General features: G+C 37.3%; 1 protein-coding gene across 1 annotated transcript in view; it reads right to left on the minus strand.

Annotated features, from left to right (window-relative positions):
- Nucleotides 1–268: 268 nt before the first annotated feature.
- The window catches only part of CYSLTR1 (cysteinyl leukotriene receptor 1), a 60,787-nt gene continuing 42,232 nt past the window's right edge, over nt 269–18,823 (minus strand). The window contains exons 2-3 of the mRNA XM_020910884.2: nt 7,277–7,362; nt 269–2,429 (exon numbers count right to left, since the gene is read on the minus strand). Of these exons, the coding sequence (XP_020766543.2) occupies nt 1,380–2,402 (1,023 nt within the window). The 5' untranslated portion in view covers nt 2,403–2,429; nt 7,277–7,362 and the 3' untranslated portion in view covers nt 269–1,379. The remainder of the gene's footprint in view (nt 2,430–7,276; nt 7,363–18,823) is intronic.

Raw genomic sequence — 18,823 nt, forward strand, 5'->3', positions numbered from 1 at the left:
TCCCATGGACAGAGGAGCCTGGCAGGCTATAGTCCATAGGGTTGTAAAGAGTTAGACATGACTGAAGAGACTTATGCATGCAGAAATCTTCTATCTTTCAGGTTTTTGAAGGGATTGCAACATTAGAAGTGAAATAGAAATTACATGCATGTGGCAGATTCAGATAGAACTTATATCCTAGCTTTTCTTTTTTTCAATATTATCATTTCCTCTGAGATAAAGCACTTTTTGAAACACAGAATTAAGGAACAGACTACACTTCAACAAAAACTTTCTCATGAATATTATATTTCAGCCATAATCAAACTGTTGCTATTTTAAGAAGAGATTCCACTATAACATAAAAAACCACTGCAGTATATCTTTGGTATTCCTGTCAACATGCTAATAAAAGTAAAAAGCATAAAATATAACAAAGGTTATAACTGACTTCCACTCATAAATGCATACAGCAAAATTTCTTACATATAGTTTACACAATATGCATAAATGTAAGTACTTCTTAAAATTTGCAATATCAACATTCAAATTTTTATTCAGAGAATCATTGCAGTTCATTGTGGTTCCAGTAATAAGTGTGTAGAAAAGTAAATTCCCTTTCCTCTTCTTTAGATAAATTTTAAATGATTTCTGTTATTAGATGGTAGTGCCAGTCATCTGCTTTATTAAGGAAGGATTGCATCTTGTTTAGGGAGAGAGTTCCCTAAAAGAATCTCAATGAGCAACAAAAACCCCACTATTCTCTTTTGGGAGCCTAAGGCAGAATCAGAAGAAAATTGGAGACAAACTAGCTTTTGATCAGGTTTACCTTCCTCAGTTTCCAGATTGTACATTGAATGGAGACTTTAGGGCCATTTGGCTGAAGACTAGGCTGTTTTAACACGTGATCATTTTCTCGAGGGAAAGAAATGGCTGTGATTTCCTAGCCAATCAGTGCTACAAAGAAAGAGGATGATAGTACATTTTATGTAGCTCCTGGCTCACTCCAGTTCTCATCTGTTGGCATGCATGCAAAGAAATATGTTAGGATCACTATTAGCTAAATTTATATCTTAAAAAGCTAGTTCTTACCCTTTGTAAAGGTTTTATTTGAGAGGGAAAACTTTAATCTCAGACCTATGTTTTACAGTGCCAAGATACAAATTTTGTCCATCTTTAGGTGAAAGATCAGAAAATCATTTATAATTTAGTTCATAGACCTGAACTGAATTTTAACACTAAAAATATCTTTAGGACCTCTAATAATGTGAATTCATAAATGAGATAGATTTCTAGGTCATTAAGTCAAATAAGGGTAAATTATTGATGGAAGCTCTTATTTTTGCTGTGAATGATTTGAGAAAATAGTGATTTGGGAATCCACCAAAAATGGGCTTAAACTATTCTTTATATACTTCTTCTCCTTTTTCTGGCAAGGAGGTCTTCTTCTTGGGTACATAAGTCATGCTGGACAAAGAATGCTTTCTAAATGTAGACAGCTTTCTCCTAAAGTTCCCCCCTGAAAAGAAATATAGTAGAGGGTCAAAGCAACAATTTGATGCAGCCAGAGACAAGGTTATGACCACTGACTTTTGCATTCTAAGTACAGAATCACAGGGTTTTGTTTCATTGTGTAAAAAATGAAGGTGAATGGTACGTTGAATATGATATGGCATGAAGCTGATCAAAAAGGCAGCTGTCACAACTATGATCATTCCTATAGCTTTTTTACGACTTGATAGATTTTTCTTCATTGAATTTTTTAGTAAGGTCAAAATGATCATTGTGTAACAGACAATTATAATAATGAAAGGAATGATAAATCCAAAAAATAATGACACGTAATGCAAGACCAAGACATAATATTTAGCTTGATTGTCCTGTGGAGGCTCAAAGCACTTGGTATTATTTTTCTCATCTTTGTAAGATTTGGACATTAAAAATGGAGAACTAGTCAAAATCACAAAAATCCAAATACCAATACACACAAGCCTGGCTTTTTTCTGTGTAACCAAATTAATATTTTGGACTGGGAAGACAATTGCAATGCACCGGAAAAAGCTCATGGCTGTCATAAAGAAGATGCTACAATAGAGGTTGACATACAAGGCATAGGTGCTGAGGCGACACAAAAAGTCACCAAAGAGCCAAATGCCTTTGTGAACATAATAGACCACACGGAGAGGTAGTGTGCACACACACAGTAGATCAGCTACTGCTAAATTAATCATGTATACTTGGTAGGCTGACTTCTCATGATATGTTTTTATGAGGATATAGAGCACAAAGCCATTGCCAAAGAAGCCCACAACGGAGATCATAGAGTACAAGGTGGAATACACTTGATTTCGGAAATCATCAATAGTGTCATTGCATGCATTACTACTGGAAGAAGATACTGTCAGATTTCCAACTCCATCCATGTTTCTCTAGGAGAGTCTTCTTGGTGCCTACAATGTATATAAAAAATCTTGTCAATTTTTGCTCTTCCATAAATTATAGGACATACTAACATTTCATTTTATAGTGTTATGTATATATATATTTAAAACAGCAGGAAGCAAGAGTGGTGGATAAGTGAAGAGATGTTCTTCTGGACTTTCCCCCCAGGAGAAGGGTTTGGATCCTATAGGCACCCAGAAAGTTCCTTTCCCCTATTTCCTATCCATGTTTGCCTGATGGGCTTTTTAATCTTTAAGAACTAGCTATGCCTTATTTTAAGCCATATTACTCCAGCACTATCCTATAAATCTTGCTTGTATTTTATTTTATTTTTTTTTCATTTATTTTTATTAGTTGGAGGCTAATTACTTTATAACATTGCAGTGATTTTTGTCATACATTGAAATGAATTAGCCATGGATTTACATGTATTCCCCATCCTGGTCCCCCCTCCCACCTCCCTCTCCACCCGATCCCTCTGGGTCTTCCCAGTGCACCAGGCCCGAGCACTTGTCTCATGCATCCAACCTGGGCTGGTGATCTGTTTCACCCTAGATAATATACATGTTTCGATGTTGTTCTCTTGAAACATCCCACCCTCGCCTTCTCCCACAGAGTCCACAAGTCTGTTCTATATATCTGAGTCTCTTTTTCTGTTTTGCATATAGGGTTATCATAACCATATTTCTAAATTCCATATATATGTGTTAGTATACTGTAATGGTCTTTATCTTTCTGGCTTACTTCACTCTGTATAATAGGCTCCAGTTTCATCCATCTCATTAGAACTGATTCAAATGAATTCTTTTTAATGGCTGAGTAATATTCCCTGGTGTATATGTACCACAGCTTTCTTATCCATTCGTCTGCTGATGGGCATCTAGGTTGCTTCCATGTCCTGGCTATTATAAACAGTGCTGCGATGAACATTGGAGTGCATGTCTCTCTTTCAGATCTGGTTTCCTCGGTGTGTATGCCCAGAAGTGGGATTGCTGGGTCATATGGCAGTTCTATTTCCAGTTTTTTAAAGAAATCTCCACACTGTCCTCCATAGTGGCTGTATTAGTTTGCATTCCCACCAGCAGTGTAAGAGGGTTCCCTTTTCTCCACACCCTCTCCAGCATTTATTGCTTGTAGACTTTTGGATAGCAGCCATCCTGACTGGTGTGTGATGGTACCTCATTGTGGTTTTGATTTGCATTTCTCTTAAATCTTCCTTTTAAATGGGTTTGTTTTTTAGAGAAAAGTTTTAAAGATAGTAGTTTCATAAGTATGAGTATCTATCTATCTTCTATCTATCATCTCTTTCTCTGTTGGAAGAGATCTAGATTCTTTCTGAGGATAAAATCTGGATGAAAATGCTTAGTTCCCCCACAAAGAAGTCTTCCTAAGTAACAGCTGCTGGGTGATGCTTGTACCTAAGGAAAATAATTAAATTTGTTATCAATGGAACTCACTCCATGGTGGAGAATCTTAATCTAGAACATGGTGGACTCTATTTAGAACAACAGAACACCAAGGCTGGGGAAACTTTAGAAGCTATCTAGTTTTTTTAATGAGGAAATAAGGTGAAATACATTTCTAAAATCCACACCTAAGTTAAGGTTCTGAGGAGAACTGCAGCATAACTAATTGGAATATACTTTCTGGGTGAGGAAATTGTACATGTTCATCCTTATTCTCTTCCCAGACTCACTTTCAAAGTCTTACTGTTCAACAGCACATGGTCATTTCTATTATAGCAAGAGAGTGTTGCTTGGTCTGGCCTAGTTCAGCTTTATCACAGCAATAAATAAGCTCTGATCAGAAAGATATAGGGATGAGATAGTGCAGAAGTAGTGATTTCCTATGTTCCTCCATATTCTTCTCTTTTATTCTTTAAGGAGATGGGAACAACTGATCGATTTATAATATGGTAGATAATCTTTGGTTGAAATATGATTTGTTGGCCTGTTACACAGCTCTTTCTCCCTGGTAAGAGAGGGGTTAGGATTTGTAAGGTGGGAAGATTGCTTCAGCATGCAAGAATTGCTGGTAGTGGAAGAGACTGAATTAGTCTCTGTGTCAAGGATACAGATACAGGAAGCTATGGTTGTGGTTGTAGGTGGGATATAACTTTCCAGGTTTACTACTGCTAACAATTATATTTGCTGTGAGGGTATGTCATTTATTCATTTGCCCATCTATTTTTTTCCTTTCATTAAAAATGTCATTGTTGGGAGTTCCCTGGTGGCCTAGTGGTTAGTATTCCAGGCTTTCACTATGGTGGCCTGGGTTCAATCCCTGGTTGGAGAACTGAGATCCCACAAGCTTTGCAGTGTGGCCAAAAAAAAAGTCATTATTTTCCACCAAGAACTGTTGATATACAGTAAAAAATTTGAAGGTGAATCATTCTGAGGGTATATAACTAAGGTCACAGAGAAAAATTAGTTCATTATTGTCAACCTATGCATTATTTCTCAGTTTGCTTTCCACTTAACCTGCCTCTTCCACCATCGCTTTCCTGAATTCAGGTGCAATTGTGGAAGAAAGAGAATCTCTGTAAACTTATTCTAGCTAGCCCTGTATTGGGTTTTCTCCAAATCAGACAGTGTTAGCCTGTGAGGCACTAGATGGTGCTGTTGAGATTTTTGATATAGCCTTTTAAAAAAAATAACCACATTTGAAAGGTATCAAATAATTACCATCTGTCCTTTCTACCACCACCAACACTCACTATATCCTGTTACAAACTCTTTCCAAAATAATTCTCTATACATTATAGCTTCCAGTTATCTCATATTACTTCTCTAAAAATCTTCAATGGTCCTTCAGTGTCTTCAAAATAAAATCCAGACTTCTTGGCCTGATATTTAAGGCTCTTGGAAGAGCCCCTGGAGGAGGGCACAGCAACCCACTCCAGTATTCTTGCCTGGAGAATCTGATAGACAGAGGAGCCTGGCGGGCTACAGTCCATAGGGTCGCAGAGTCAGATACGACTGAAGTGACTTAGTGCACGCGCGCGCGCGCGCACACACACACACACACACACACACACACACACAGAGTCTGGTTGCAACTGAATTTTCCTAGCTTCTCTCTCACTTCTCCCTTTTTGTATATCCTATATTTCAATAAACAACTACTTTACTATATCAGGGTCATAAGCTATATGTTTTCCCACCTGTCTGTCTTTTTTCGTGGTATTTCTTCTTCCTGAAATGACCTTTTCTCCATCTATGTGTGTGCAAAAGCTACCCATCTTTCAGCTCTTCTTGACACCTTCTTGACAAAGCCTTCCCTTAGCCTCCTTCTAAGGTAATTTCTATCTTTCCCCTTCTAGGGAATTTTAAATATGTCTTTCAGATCAGTGATGTGTATGTGTTTATTATCTTCCCTCATAGACTTTCCGATTGATATATAAAGGGCTCATACAGGGCCAGTACATATGTACTTTGCTCATAGATGATCATAAATATTAATAGAATGAATGAGTAAATGAATGACAGAGCAAGTTTATCTTTTGAAAGTATTGTTTATCATTCTAAACCACTGAAAGTTGTCTTTTCACTCCAATATTATTTAAAAATTTCCCAACCTCAGAACCTAAAGTGAATCTGTTAAGTTGCTTCCTAAAGTATTAAGAAAGGCACTAAATCATAAGGTTAACTATAATGACTCTGGGAGAAGGCGAGGGTGGGATGTTTCAAGAGAACAGCATCGAAACATGTATATTATCTAGGGTGAAACAGATCACCAGCCCAGGTTGGGTGCATGAGACAAGTGCTCGGGCCTGGTGCACTGGGAAGACCCAGAGGGATCGGGTGGAGAGGGAGATGGGAGGGGGGACCGGGATGGGGAATACATGTAAATCCATGGCTAATTCATTTCAATGTATGACAAAAACCACTGCAATGATGTAAAGTAATTAGCCTCCAACTAATAAAAAGAAATGGAAAAAAAAATCACACTTATATCATGACAGAGATGAATCATTTGTTTGTTTTACTTGTCTGTTAAATATTATAAATAATTTTGAAATTCTCAGGTGTTAGAATGAAAGATGTCAAGTAAAATGGATAAACTAATTAAAAAAAGAAATAGGTACCTCTAGTATCATTAATAAATTTATTGGTTGTTACTAAAAAAAACTTTCCTGGTACATTTGATATTTAGATTTGATTGCTTATTTATAACTAAATCAAGCCATTGACCTATATTAGGTCAAAAAAAGAAAATTTTAAAACTTTCAAACAAGTAATAAATCCTAGAAGGTTAGAGATCATTTAGTTAAAGCTATTCATTTTGCAGATGATGGTTTTACTTATCTTAAACAGCATTTGATTCATTTTTATAGAATTTACTGTGATTTCTTAATGATATTCACACTATATGGAAACAGAGATGCTTAAGGATACATCTCTGCCTTTGAGCAGCTCATAGAATGGTGGGGGAGAGGAGTGATAGCTCAGAAGCATGAAGAAGTATGGCAAGAACTATCTTAGCACAAAACGAATGGGCTATTAGTTGATTCATATATACAAACAATAGGGACCTCCCAAGTGGCTCAGTGGTAAAGAATCTGCCTGCCAATACCAGAGATGCAGGTTTGATCCCTGGGTTGGGATGATCTCCTGGAGGAGGAAATGGTAACCCACTCCAGTATTCTTGCCTGGAAAATCCATGGACAGAGGAGCCTGATAGGTTACAGTTCATGGGGTTGCAAAGAGTCAGACATGACTGAGCACATATGCAAACATATACAGGCAATAAACATAAATGAAATTAATATTTAGTGCAGATGATGAAGGAAGTTACTTTGTTAAGATAACTAGTGAGTTGACAATCAAGATTTATTTAGAAAATAGAGGCATACCTAATTCTGGCACCGCAGTACCCTTCACGAATGTTCTTGGTTAGTGGTCAGCGCTTCTTATGATATAATATCAGATGAAGCCTAAGCTGAAATCATAAGGTTGAAAAGGAAGTTAATGACTTTAGAAGCAGTCCAGAGGGTCATGGGAGCTTAGCAGCCTTAAGCACAGATCTAGGGTGTGTGATGGGACATCATAGCTTTACTGACAAATTTAGAGCTAGTTATTGGATTCCATGTATCCTTGTTTCCACTCCATTCATTTTTACATCCTCAGGGGAAAATTTAAAACAAAGACCAGAGCTGATTACACATGTCTGCTGCTCTATTAATAGCTTCTGTATCTAGAGATGAACACAGTATTTAAAAATTTTGTTCTGTGAAACCATGATATTTTCCCTATTTTCTCTTCTAAATAGCTTGTTATGAAGTTCAAAGGGGAAATAACTTGGAACTTCATATCCAAGTATCTAGTTTGCTAGGAAGAGGAATTAAGACTTGAAAAATATCAAGTATATCTGGCTGTGATGGCTTAGGGACAATTTTCCTGGGAGGAGTGATGATTTAGAAGACTTTGGGCTCTTTTCCATAAAAATTCATAATAATAGTTATGGAATTTATTATCAATTTGGCATATATTATATACCTTTGGATATCAACTGTTTTATAGTTTATATAGTTAACTTTTCATGAGTGTATGTATCTTCAACTAAACTATCAGAAAATCTAAGAAAGTATAAAAAATCTCCAAGAAATGAACAAAGAAGGGCTTTCTTAAAACAGTAGCAGCCTGAATACTTGTTTCCTAAATTTGTGTTGCCCTATGGCAACTTTCATCTCTATATGCAAGGACCCCAGAGGCTGGCCATTTTTCTTTTATTTGTGGTCTAAGTGTCAATAGAATAAACATGTTTCTCCAATTTATTCTTCAGTTCAATTCAGTTGCTCAGTCATGTCCGACTCTCTGGGACCCCATGGACTGCAGCATGCCAGGCCTCCCTGTCCATCACCAACTCCCGGAGCCTACTCAAACTCATGTCCATCACATCAGTGATACCATCCAACTATCTCATTCTCTGTCATCTTCTTCTCCTCCCGCCTTCAATCTTTCCTGTCATCTGGGTCTTTTCCATTGAGTCAGTTCTTCCCATCACGTGGCTAAAGTATTGGCTGCAGCATCAGTCCTTCCAATGAATAGTCAGGACTGATTTCCTTTAGAATTCACTGACTGGATCTCCTTGCAGTCCAAGGGACTCTCACGAGTCCTTGCCAACACCACAGTTCAAAAGCATCAATTCTTTGGCTCTCAGTTTTCTTTATAGTCCAACTCTCACATTCATACGTGACTACTGGAAAAACCATAGCTTTGACTAGATGGACCTTAGCAAGCTTAAAATAGGTTGGAATTTTCCAAAGGAACTCTACTGAAAAAAAGGAAAATCAAAATGAAAATAAAGAAAATGCAAAAACATGAAACAGACAGTTTAAAAAGTAGGAATCTGAACCCACAGCTATGATATTGATGTTTGAGTCCATGACATATTCAGATAATCAGTTTTCAAATATTCTCTAATTTCTTCTCTCTCAGGATTTTCCTTTCATCCCCAGGCAAGGAGTTGACATAAGTAAGCATCTACTAGCAGTCTGGAGGAAGTGAGCATTACAGGTGGGGAATTATTCAAACAGAGTTGGCTTTTATATTTTGTTACTCAGGCATTAAAACTTCTTTGGGGATTTAGCTTATCCTGGGGCTCTGTAATCAGTAAAGATATACTGCTTGAATATTTAATAAAAATAACCTTTCTAACCCAAGAATTATATGATTCCAGTCATTTTCTCTAGGTGAAAATTAACTTTGGCTCTGCCAGTTTTGTGTTTAGACAAAGCTTATATTTCTCCCTAGTGTGGAAAGAGAAAGTTTTTGAATTTCTAAGACCCATCTATGAGAAGTATAGTTTTACCAGGCTAATGTAATAATTGTCCAAGTTTATGGTAGCTGTACAACTACAGTTTAGCCTTCTCTCTGTACATGCACAAGTGAGTAAAAGTCACATTGCCTGGGCAACAATGTAATGTTTCTCCAAGTTTGGGATTTTGAAGGGTTTTCTATGGTTCCTTTAGAAATTTTCTTTAGAAATTCTGAGTTTGCATATAGCAGGCATTCAATAGTCTTACTCTTTGCCCCTCTTTTCTTTTTTGTTTAATTGAGAACTCTTGTCTCTGACGTCAGCTTCTGCCAAAATTGGATTCTACCATTCTTGTCTGGGTGATTGGTTGAGGGAAGATGAGGCAATAAAGTAAATGTGTGGATATATAACTTTTGGGTTCAATTATTTATTTCAGGAGGTACTCAAATTTTTATTTGGCTCATCTAGTCCATGTCTATCTATCTATCTATCTATCTGTCTATCTATCTTCATTATCATCATCATCTATCTACTCTCCTTGCATCAGCCCTTAGCCTCCATTGATCTGTAACCTGGTCAAGCTTCAGTGAACAAGTAAGTAGGAGTTCCCAGAGATAATCTGAGAATATAAGGTCCCAATTCATATACCATAGCCTTTATTGTTGCTGCAATAAAACTGCCTACGAATGAGGATGACTTATGCACCGTTTTGCCTTCTAAGTGTGCCCCAAGTAGAGCTAGTGATCCATAGCATTCTCAGGTAGTCCTCAGGGTAGTCTCTTCTGTTAAATGAAGATAGTAACTATGCCTCTTTTTTGCTTATATTCAAACAAAAAGCCATTCCTGATCCATTTTAATATTTCTTTCCTTCAAAGTCCTACATTATTTTGTTTGTACTTTCCTTGATAATTTTCACTGATTGTTTCATGTCATACTCATCTCTGTGGTTATTCAATTTAAATTTCACTGTTCTTCCTACTGGGCAGTCCCACTAGACTCAAAGGGCAAAAACCAAGTATTCTTTATTTTTCATCTTAGAAAAATAAGAGAAGATGAAAGAAAAGAGATTTACAGCTTCAATAAAGAGGAACCAGACAGAAGTTGTGTGTGAACTTGATTTAAGACTTCTAGGTGTTCCCTGAGTTTCTCTCAGGTAAACATCTGAGAGAAAGTATCACTTCATTCCTCTTTGAATGTATCAGCTGTGCTCAGGATACAGGTTTCTTCAGGTCCTCTAAAGGTAGCACAGCAGTTTTAACTTTGACAGTGGTTTCTAAACTAAGTGCTAATTTTGCAATGTAAAGTGATTGGGCTTTCTAGGGCTCAAAGATCTTTTTTCCCCCTTGGTCTTACCCCTTTTGTTTTACAACAAATAACAACATATCTGATTCTGGCAGTATGGTCACCATTCTTCATAATGTGCAAGGGAGAAACTGTTTGTCTTCTTTGTTGGTCTCTTTTTTAAAAAAATCATCTCATATGAGATGCTCATCCAGCTTGATCATATGGCTTTAGAGTTCCAGGACCAACAATTCATCTGTCTGTGTCTTAGCTGAGGACCAGAATCTACTCTTCAGAATTTTTAAGAGGCTTTGATTTCTGTTAAATGACAAATTTATCAGACCGTGTCATCTCAGTTAGATGGTAGGGGTCTGGGAGGGTTTTGCTAAAACTCATGGGGAAAGAGAAAAAGAGAGGAAGGTAATAGAAATCTGATCTGATGACACTGAAGTTAAAATTAAATATAGGGAAAACAGCACAGATGTGGGAAGCTGGGGGTGAAGAGAGAAAGAATCTGACTCTTTGCAATTTTGCTCCAGTTCCAGCTAACATTTATACAATCTGACATCAAGTCTTGGTCTTTTTCCACTCAATTCCTTTTCTTTCCTACAGCTGCTTCTTCTATCCTGACTCTCATTACCTCAGATGTAGATGACTTATAATAATCTCCTACCTTTCACATGTACCTTGTATTTGAACCATGCTGAACTGTTTGTAATTCCTGGAGATGTCTTTCATGCCTCTTTTCAGGCTCTTTCTTTTCAACATCATCTTACACACCACTGCCAGATCAGTCATTTTTTAAATTGAAATACAGTTGATTTACAATGCTATGTTAATTTCAGGTGTATAGCACAGTGATTGCTGTATATATACATATATACATATGTCTATATATGAGTAGAATATATATTTTCAGATTCTTTTCCATTATAGTTATTATAGAGAATATAATTCCCTGTGCTATACAGTAGGTCCTTATTGTTTATCTATTTGTATATAGTAGTGGATATCTGTTAATCCCAAATTCTTAATTTATCCCTCCCCTCCTTTCCCCTTTGATAACCATAAGTTTGTTTTCTTCTGTGAGTCTATTTCTGTTTTGTAAATAAGTTCACTTGTATAATTTTTTAAAGATTCCACATATAAGTGATAACATGATATTTGTCTTTCTCTGTCTGACTTCACTTAGTATGACAATCTCTATGTCCATCCATGTTGCTGAAAATGGCATTATTTCAATATTTTTATGACTGAGTAATATTCCATTATGTGGCTGTGTGTGTGTGTACATGCATACTCCAGATTTTCTTTATCTATCATCTGTTGATGGACATTTAGGCTGCTTCTGTGATTCTTGGTTATTGTAAATAGTGCTGCTATGACATTGGGGTGCATATATGTTTTTCAAATTAGTGTTTTTTTCTGGAAGTATGTTGAGGATTGGGATTTCTGGGTCATACATTTGATAACTCTATATTTAGTTTTTTAAGGAACCTTCATACTGTTCTCCATAGTGGCTGTATCAATTTAAATTCCCATCAACAGTGTAGGAGTGTTCCTTTTCTCTACATCTTCTCCAGCATTTATTGTTTGTAGATTTTTTGACAATGGCCATTCTGACTGGTGTAAGGTGATACTTCCTTGTAGTTTTGATTTTCATTTCTGTAATAATTAATGATGTTGAGTATATTTTCATGTGCCTGTTGGTGATCTGTATTAAACTAGAAATTTTAGACCTTGTTGTTTGATTTCTCGAGTCTGTAAATAACTATAGTCAAGACCCCACCCTAAATTCCAGGCAATTCCATCCACAATCAAGCACTAGCCTCCTATCCAGTGAAACTTCTGTTTCACAGAGAAAGGTAATAATGGCAGAAGTCAAAGAAAGAATCTGGAGAAAGAATAAAACCACCAGTAAGTACTAAGGAGAGCTTAGGGCTCTTAGAAAGAGAGCCTTGAAACAATCTGTGGCATATTTTTGGATATGCAGTTATCTCAAGCTAAGATATGCTGTAGAACTAAAATGACAGCTTAATTATTGAAACAGTGACTCTTCAGAAAATTAGTTCAAGGACAAGGTTACCTTGATATGCAAGTTTAAAATTCTGATCTTGACAGGCATATCAATTTTGTATGTTATAGTGAGTCACCAAAATAGGTCAACAACTTTTTAAAGTTTAGCTTCTTTTTAGGTTGTTCAGTCATCATTTACAAGTATTCCACTCAACCTTTTCCCTGTTGGGCCCACCTCCAGCTGTACGCCACTTGGATAATCTTTTGAAAAATGAAACATTTATTTTGACTTTGTTATTTATCCAATCTGAACAAATCACAAACACTTTTATAAGTAATATCTTGGGGGGATATTCAGGTATACTTAATATTTCTAACAATTCTAATCAAAGGAGATGGCAGGGCCAACTTTGATCAGCCAGGTGAGAAGTGAGAGTTTGTTTACTTTATGGCATTTGGAACAAAAATCATCTTAGGAGATGAACTTAACTCTGGAATTTGTTTCCCGGAAGAGTGTGAGAATATTTTTGAAGATATACAAAGAAGAGCTTCTGTGTTAATTTAAATTTGGGGACTTCACATTACTGATAGCATTTTGTTGGAGTAAACAAATTGCAAATCATTTTAATTGTGAAGAAGAGCTCACTTATTCGGGTTGTTAAGGATCCAAGGAATCAAAATAGTCTGCATTAGGGGATAGATATGCTTTCTATAAGGACTAAGGAGATAGGTGGAAATGTATGAGTCTATTTTGTTTTCCAAAACATAGGAAGTTAGGACTTGCCAGCAAGATGGCAGAATAGGACGGAAGCTCACCCTTTCTCACAAAGACACCAAAACGACAACTAACTGCTGAACAACCATCAACAAAATGATTTCCTATATCCAAGACAAAGAAGTCACAATAAGACAGTAGGAGAGGTGTGACCATGATAAAATAAAATCCCACACCTTCTAGGTGGGTGACTCATAAACAGGAAAATATTGATACCACAAAAGTTCTCCCATAAGAGTGAAAGTCTTGATCTCCATGTCAGGCTTTGCAGACTTGGGGCCTGGCAATAGGAGGAAGAGCCCCCAGAGATTCTGATTTTGAAGGCCAGCAGGGTTTGATTGCAGGAATTCCACAGGACTGGAGAAACAGAAACTCCATTCTTGGAGGGCACCCACAAGGTCCAGCGTGCACCAAGACTCAGGGAAAAAAGCAGTGACCTCATAAGAGACTGGGAAAGACCTACCTGCTAGTCCCGGAGGGTCTTCTTTGGAGGTAGGGAGTGGCTTACTGCAGGGAAAATGACACCGGCAGCAGCAGCTCTGGTGAGCACTCATTGGCATGAGCCCTCCTGGAGGCCTCCATTCTCCCACAAGAACTAGCCCTACCCAATAGCTAGTAGGCTTTAATGCTGGGATGTTTCAGGCTAAACAACCAATAGAAGAGGAACACAGCCCCACCCATCAGCAGACAGGTCACTTAAAGTCTTCCTGAGCACAGCTCTGCTCAACAGAAGGACAAGACCCGGCTGCACTCATCACTGGGCAGAAACCAGTTCCTCCCACAGGAAGCCTACACAAGCCTCTTACCAGCCTCATCCAGCAGAGGACAGATAGAAGAAGCAATAAGAAATGTAACCCTGCATCTTGCAGGAAAGAAACTGCTATCACAGAAAGTTAGACGAGATGGCAGAGGAGTATGTCCTAGAGAGAAGAGCAAGAATAAACCTCAGAAGAAAAACTAAATGAAGTGAAGATAGGCAATTTACTGGAAAAGGAATTCAGAGTAATGATAGTGAAGATGATCCAAGTTCTCAAAAAAAATAATGGAGGCACAGACTGAGAAGATACAAGAAATGTTTAACAAAGACTTGCAAGAACTAAAGGCTTCCCTGGTGGCTCAGACAGTAAAGAATCAGCCTGCAAATGTGGGATACCCAGGTTCAATCTCTGGATCTGGAACATACCCTGGAGAAGGGAATGGCTGGCTACCTACTCCAGTATTCTTGCCTGGGGAATTCAATGGACATAGGAGCCTGGCAGGCTACAGTCCTGGGGTCACAGAGAGTCAGACACGAGCGAGCAACTAACACTTTCACTTTTCCAGAAGCGCTAAAGAACAAACAAACAGAAATGAGCAATATAATAACTGAAATGAAAAAATATACTAGAAGGAATCAGTAGCAGAATAGCTGAAGCATAAGAATAGAGAAGTGAATTGGAAGACAGACTAGTGGAAATCACTGCCATGGAATATAATAAAGAAAAAAGAAGGAAAAGATTTGAGGAAAGAATGAAAGATCTCTGGTACAATGTCAAATGCACCAACATTTACATTATAGATGTCCCAGAGGAGAATATATAGAGAAAAGACCTGTGAAAATAGTGAAAGAGATAATAGTTGAAAACTTCCCTAACATGGGAAAGAAAACAATCACCTAAGTCTAGGAAATGCAGAAAGTCCCAGGCAGGATAAACCCAAGGAGGAAAACTACGAGACACATAGTGATTGAATTGATAAAAATTAAAGACAAAGAAAAAGTATTTGAAAGAACAAGGGAAAAGAAATAAATAACATATAAGGGAACTACCATAAGGTTATCAGCTCATTTCTTATCAGGAGGCAGTGCACGATATATTTAAAGTGATGACTTTAACAGGATAAAAACCTATAACCAGGAATGCTTCACCCAGCAAGGCTCTCCTTCAGAAGTAATGGAGAAATAAAAGTGTTATGGACAAACACTATAACCAGGAAAGAACCTATAACCAGGAATGCTTCACCCAGCAAGGCTCTCCTTCAGAAGTAATGGAGAAATAAAAGTGTTATGGACAAACAAAAGCTAATCACTAGACCGGCTTTTCGACAAATGCTAAAGGAATTTCTCTAAGCAACAAAGAAAAGGCCATTATTAGAAACAAGAATATAACAAACAAATATAACAAATATATCAAATATGATATCAAAACCAGCAACCATGAAAAGAGGAGAATACAAATGCAGGAAAAAAGAATTGCATTTGAAATGAAAACACCAGTAACTTAAAATAGTTTTGTTTATATATAGACTGCTATATAAAATTCTCATGGTAATCATAAACCAAAAATCTACAATTGATACACAAACAAAAAAGAAAAAGGAATGCAAACACTACACTAAAGTTAGTCTTCAAATCACAAGAGAACAAAAGAGGAAGGGAAGAAAAAAGACCTACAAAAAGAAATCCAAAAGAATTAAGAAAATGGCAATAGGAACATATATATAAACAATTTCCTTAAATGTGAATGGATTAAATGCTCCAACCAAAAGACATAGACTGGCTGAATGAATAAAAAAAAATAAGACTCATATATATCCTGTCTAATGTAGATCCACTTCAGATCTAGGGGCACATACAGACTGAAAGTGAGGAGATGAAATAAGGTATTGCAATCAAATGGATATCAAAAGAACACTGAAGTAGCAATACTCATATCAGACAAAATAAACTTTAAGATAAAGGCTATCACAAGAGAGATGGAAGGACACTTTATAAAGATTAAGGGGATTGATCCAAGAGGAAGATATAACAATCGTAAATATGTATGAACTCAACAAAGCATCATTCCAATATATAAGGCAAATATTAACATCCATGAAAGGAGAAATATACAGTGACACAATACTACTGGGGGACTTTAATACACAACTTTTGGCAATGGACATATCATCCAGACAGAAGATCAATAAAAAACAGGCTTTAAATGACACATTAGACCAGACACACTTAACTGATATTTATAGAGCATTCCTTCTGAAAACAACAGAATACACAGTCTTCCCAAGTGGGCTTGGAACATTCTCCAGGATTGACATGCTGGGCCACAAGGTGAGCCTTGGAAAATGCAAGAAAATTGAAATCATATCACGGATCTTTTCTGACAATAATGCTATGAGATTAGAAATAAACTACAAGGAAAGAACTGTAAAAAACACTTAGAAGCTAAACACGAAACATGTATATCTAGGGTGAAACAGATCACCAGCCCAGGTTGGATGCATGAGACAAGTGATCAGGCCTGGTGCACTGGGAGGACCCAGAGGGATGGGGTGGAGAGGGAGGTGGGAGGGGGGACTGGGATGGGGAATACATGTAAATCCATGGCTAATTCAATGTATGACAAAAACCACTGCAATGATGTAAAGTAATTAGCCTCCAACTAATAAAAATAAATGGGGAAAAAAAAACAAACAAACAAACAAAAAAAAAACAATGAATGGAACACTGAAGAAATCAAACAGGTGATAAAAAATACAGAAGATGAAAATGAAAACAATGGTGTTCCAAAACCTATGGGATGCAGCAAAAGCACTTATAAGAGGAAAGTTTATAGCAATACAACCTTCCATAGAAAACAAGGAAAATATCTCATAAACAACTCAATCTTACACCTAAAAAAAAAGAAAGAAGAACAAACAAACTCAAAGTTAATAGAAGAAAAGAAATCATAAGGATCAAAGCAGAAATAGAAATGAAGTACACAATAGAAAAGATCAATGAAACTAAAAGCTGGTTCTTTGAAAAGATAAACAAAATTGATAAGCCATTATCCAGCCTCAACAAGTAAAAAAGGATAAGGCTCAAATCAATAAAATTAGAAATGAAAAAGGATAAGTTACAACATAAAATGCCACAAAAATACAGTAGATCACAAGAGACTACTACAAGCAACTATATGCCAATAAAATGGACAACCTGGAAGAAAGGGATAAATTCTTAGGAAGTGACAATCTCCAAAGAACGAGCCAGGAAGAAATAGATATTATAAGTAGATCAATCACAAGGCCTAAAATTGAAAATGTGATTAAAGATCTCCCAACAAATAAATGTCCAGGACTAGATGACTCCACAGGTGAATTTTACCTAATTTTTAGAGTTAACATCTATCCTTCTGAAACTCCTTCAAAAAATTGCAGAGAAAAGAATACTCCCAAACTCATTCTATGAGGTGACCATCACCCTGATACCAAAACCAGTAAAGATACCACAAAAAAGAGACAATTTCAGGCCAATATCACTGATGAACATAGAAGCAAACCTCCTCAACAAACTACAAGCAAATCAAATCCAATGATATTTTAAAAGGATCACACACCATGATTAAAAGGAACTTGAGGACTTGGGAATCAATCAGTGTGATACACCACATCAACAAGTTGAAGAATGAAAATAATATGGCCTTCTGGCTCAAGATGGTGGAGCAGAAGAGCATGTGCTCATTTCCTCCTTTGAGAGCATGAAAATCACAACTAGCTGTTGAACAACCATCGACAAGAGGTTACTAGAACCCCCCCCCCCAAAACAAAGGTGCTCCACATCCAAAAACAAAGAGGAAGCCACAGCAAGATGGTAGGAAGGGCAAAATCATATTAAGATCAAATCCTATACCTGCCATGTGGGTGACACAGAAACTGGAGTACAACAATACCAGGAAGTTCTCTCACTGTTGTGAAGGTTCTGAGCCCTACATCAGGCTTCCCAGCCTTGGAATCTGACAAAGGGACTGGGAATTCCCAGGGAATCTGACTTTGAAGGCCAGCAGGATTTACTTACAGGACTTCCACAGGACTGGGGGAAACAAAGACTCCATTCTTTGAGGGCACAAACAAAATCTTCTGCATACCAAGACCCAGGGGAAAGGAGTAGTGACCCAACAGGAAACTGACCCATACTTAACTACTAGTCTTGGAGGGCCACCTGTGGAAGCATGAGTCGGCAGAGGCTTGCCACAGGGACAGGGGCACTGGCAGCAGCAGTCTTAGAAGATGCCCCTTGGTGAAAGTTCTCTTGGAGGTTGCTATTAACCCTACCATAGAGCCTGTAGATCCCATGGCTGGGCCACCTCAGGCCAAACAACTAATAGGGTGGGAGCATAATCCCACCTATCAACAGCTAATTGGATTAAAGCTTTACTGAACAAGGCCCTGCTTACCAGAGAAAGACCCAGTTTTCCCCACCATCAGTCCCTCTCCTCAGGAAGCTTATACAAGCCTCTTAGCCTCATCCACCAGAGGACAGATAGAAGCAAGAAGAACTACAAATCCCACAGCCTGGCTAGAACAAAAACCACATTACAGAAAGTTCATCAGAATGAAAAAGCAGAGAGTTATGTCCCAGATGAAGAGACAAGATAAAACCCAGAAACAACTAAAAGAGGTGGAGATATACAAACTCCCAGCAAAAGAATTCAAAATAATGATAGTGAAAATGATCCAGAATCTTGGGAAACAATGGAGAAGATGCAAGAAATGTTTACCAAAGGCCTAGAAGAACTAAAGAAAAAATAGAACAGACAAACAATACACTAGAAGGAA

The sequence above is a fragment of the Odocoileus virginianus genome, chromosome X (genome assembly GCF_023699985.2).
Source record: "Odocoileus virginianus isolate 20LAN1187 ecotype Illinois chromosome X, Ovbor_1.2, whole genome shotgun sequence".
Taxonomy (NCBI): Eukaryota; Metazoa; Chordata; class Mammalia; order Artiodactyla; family Cervidae; genus Odocoileus; species Odocoileus virginianus.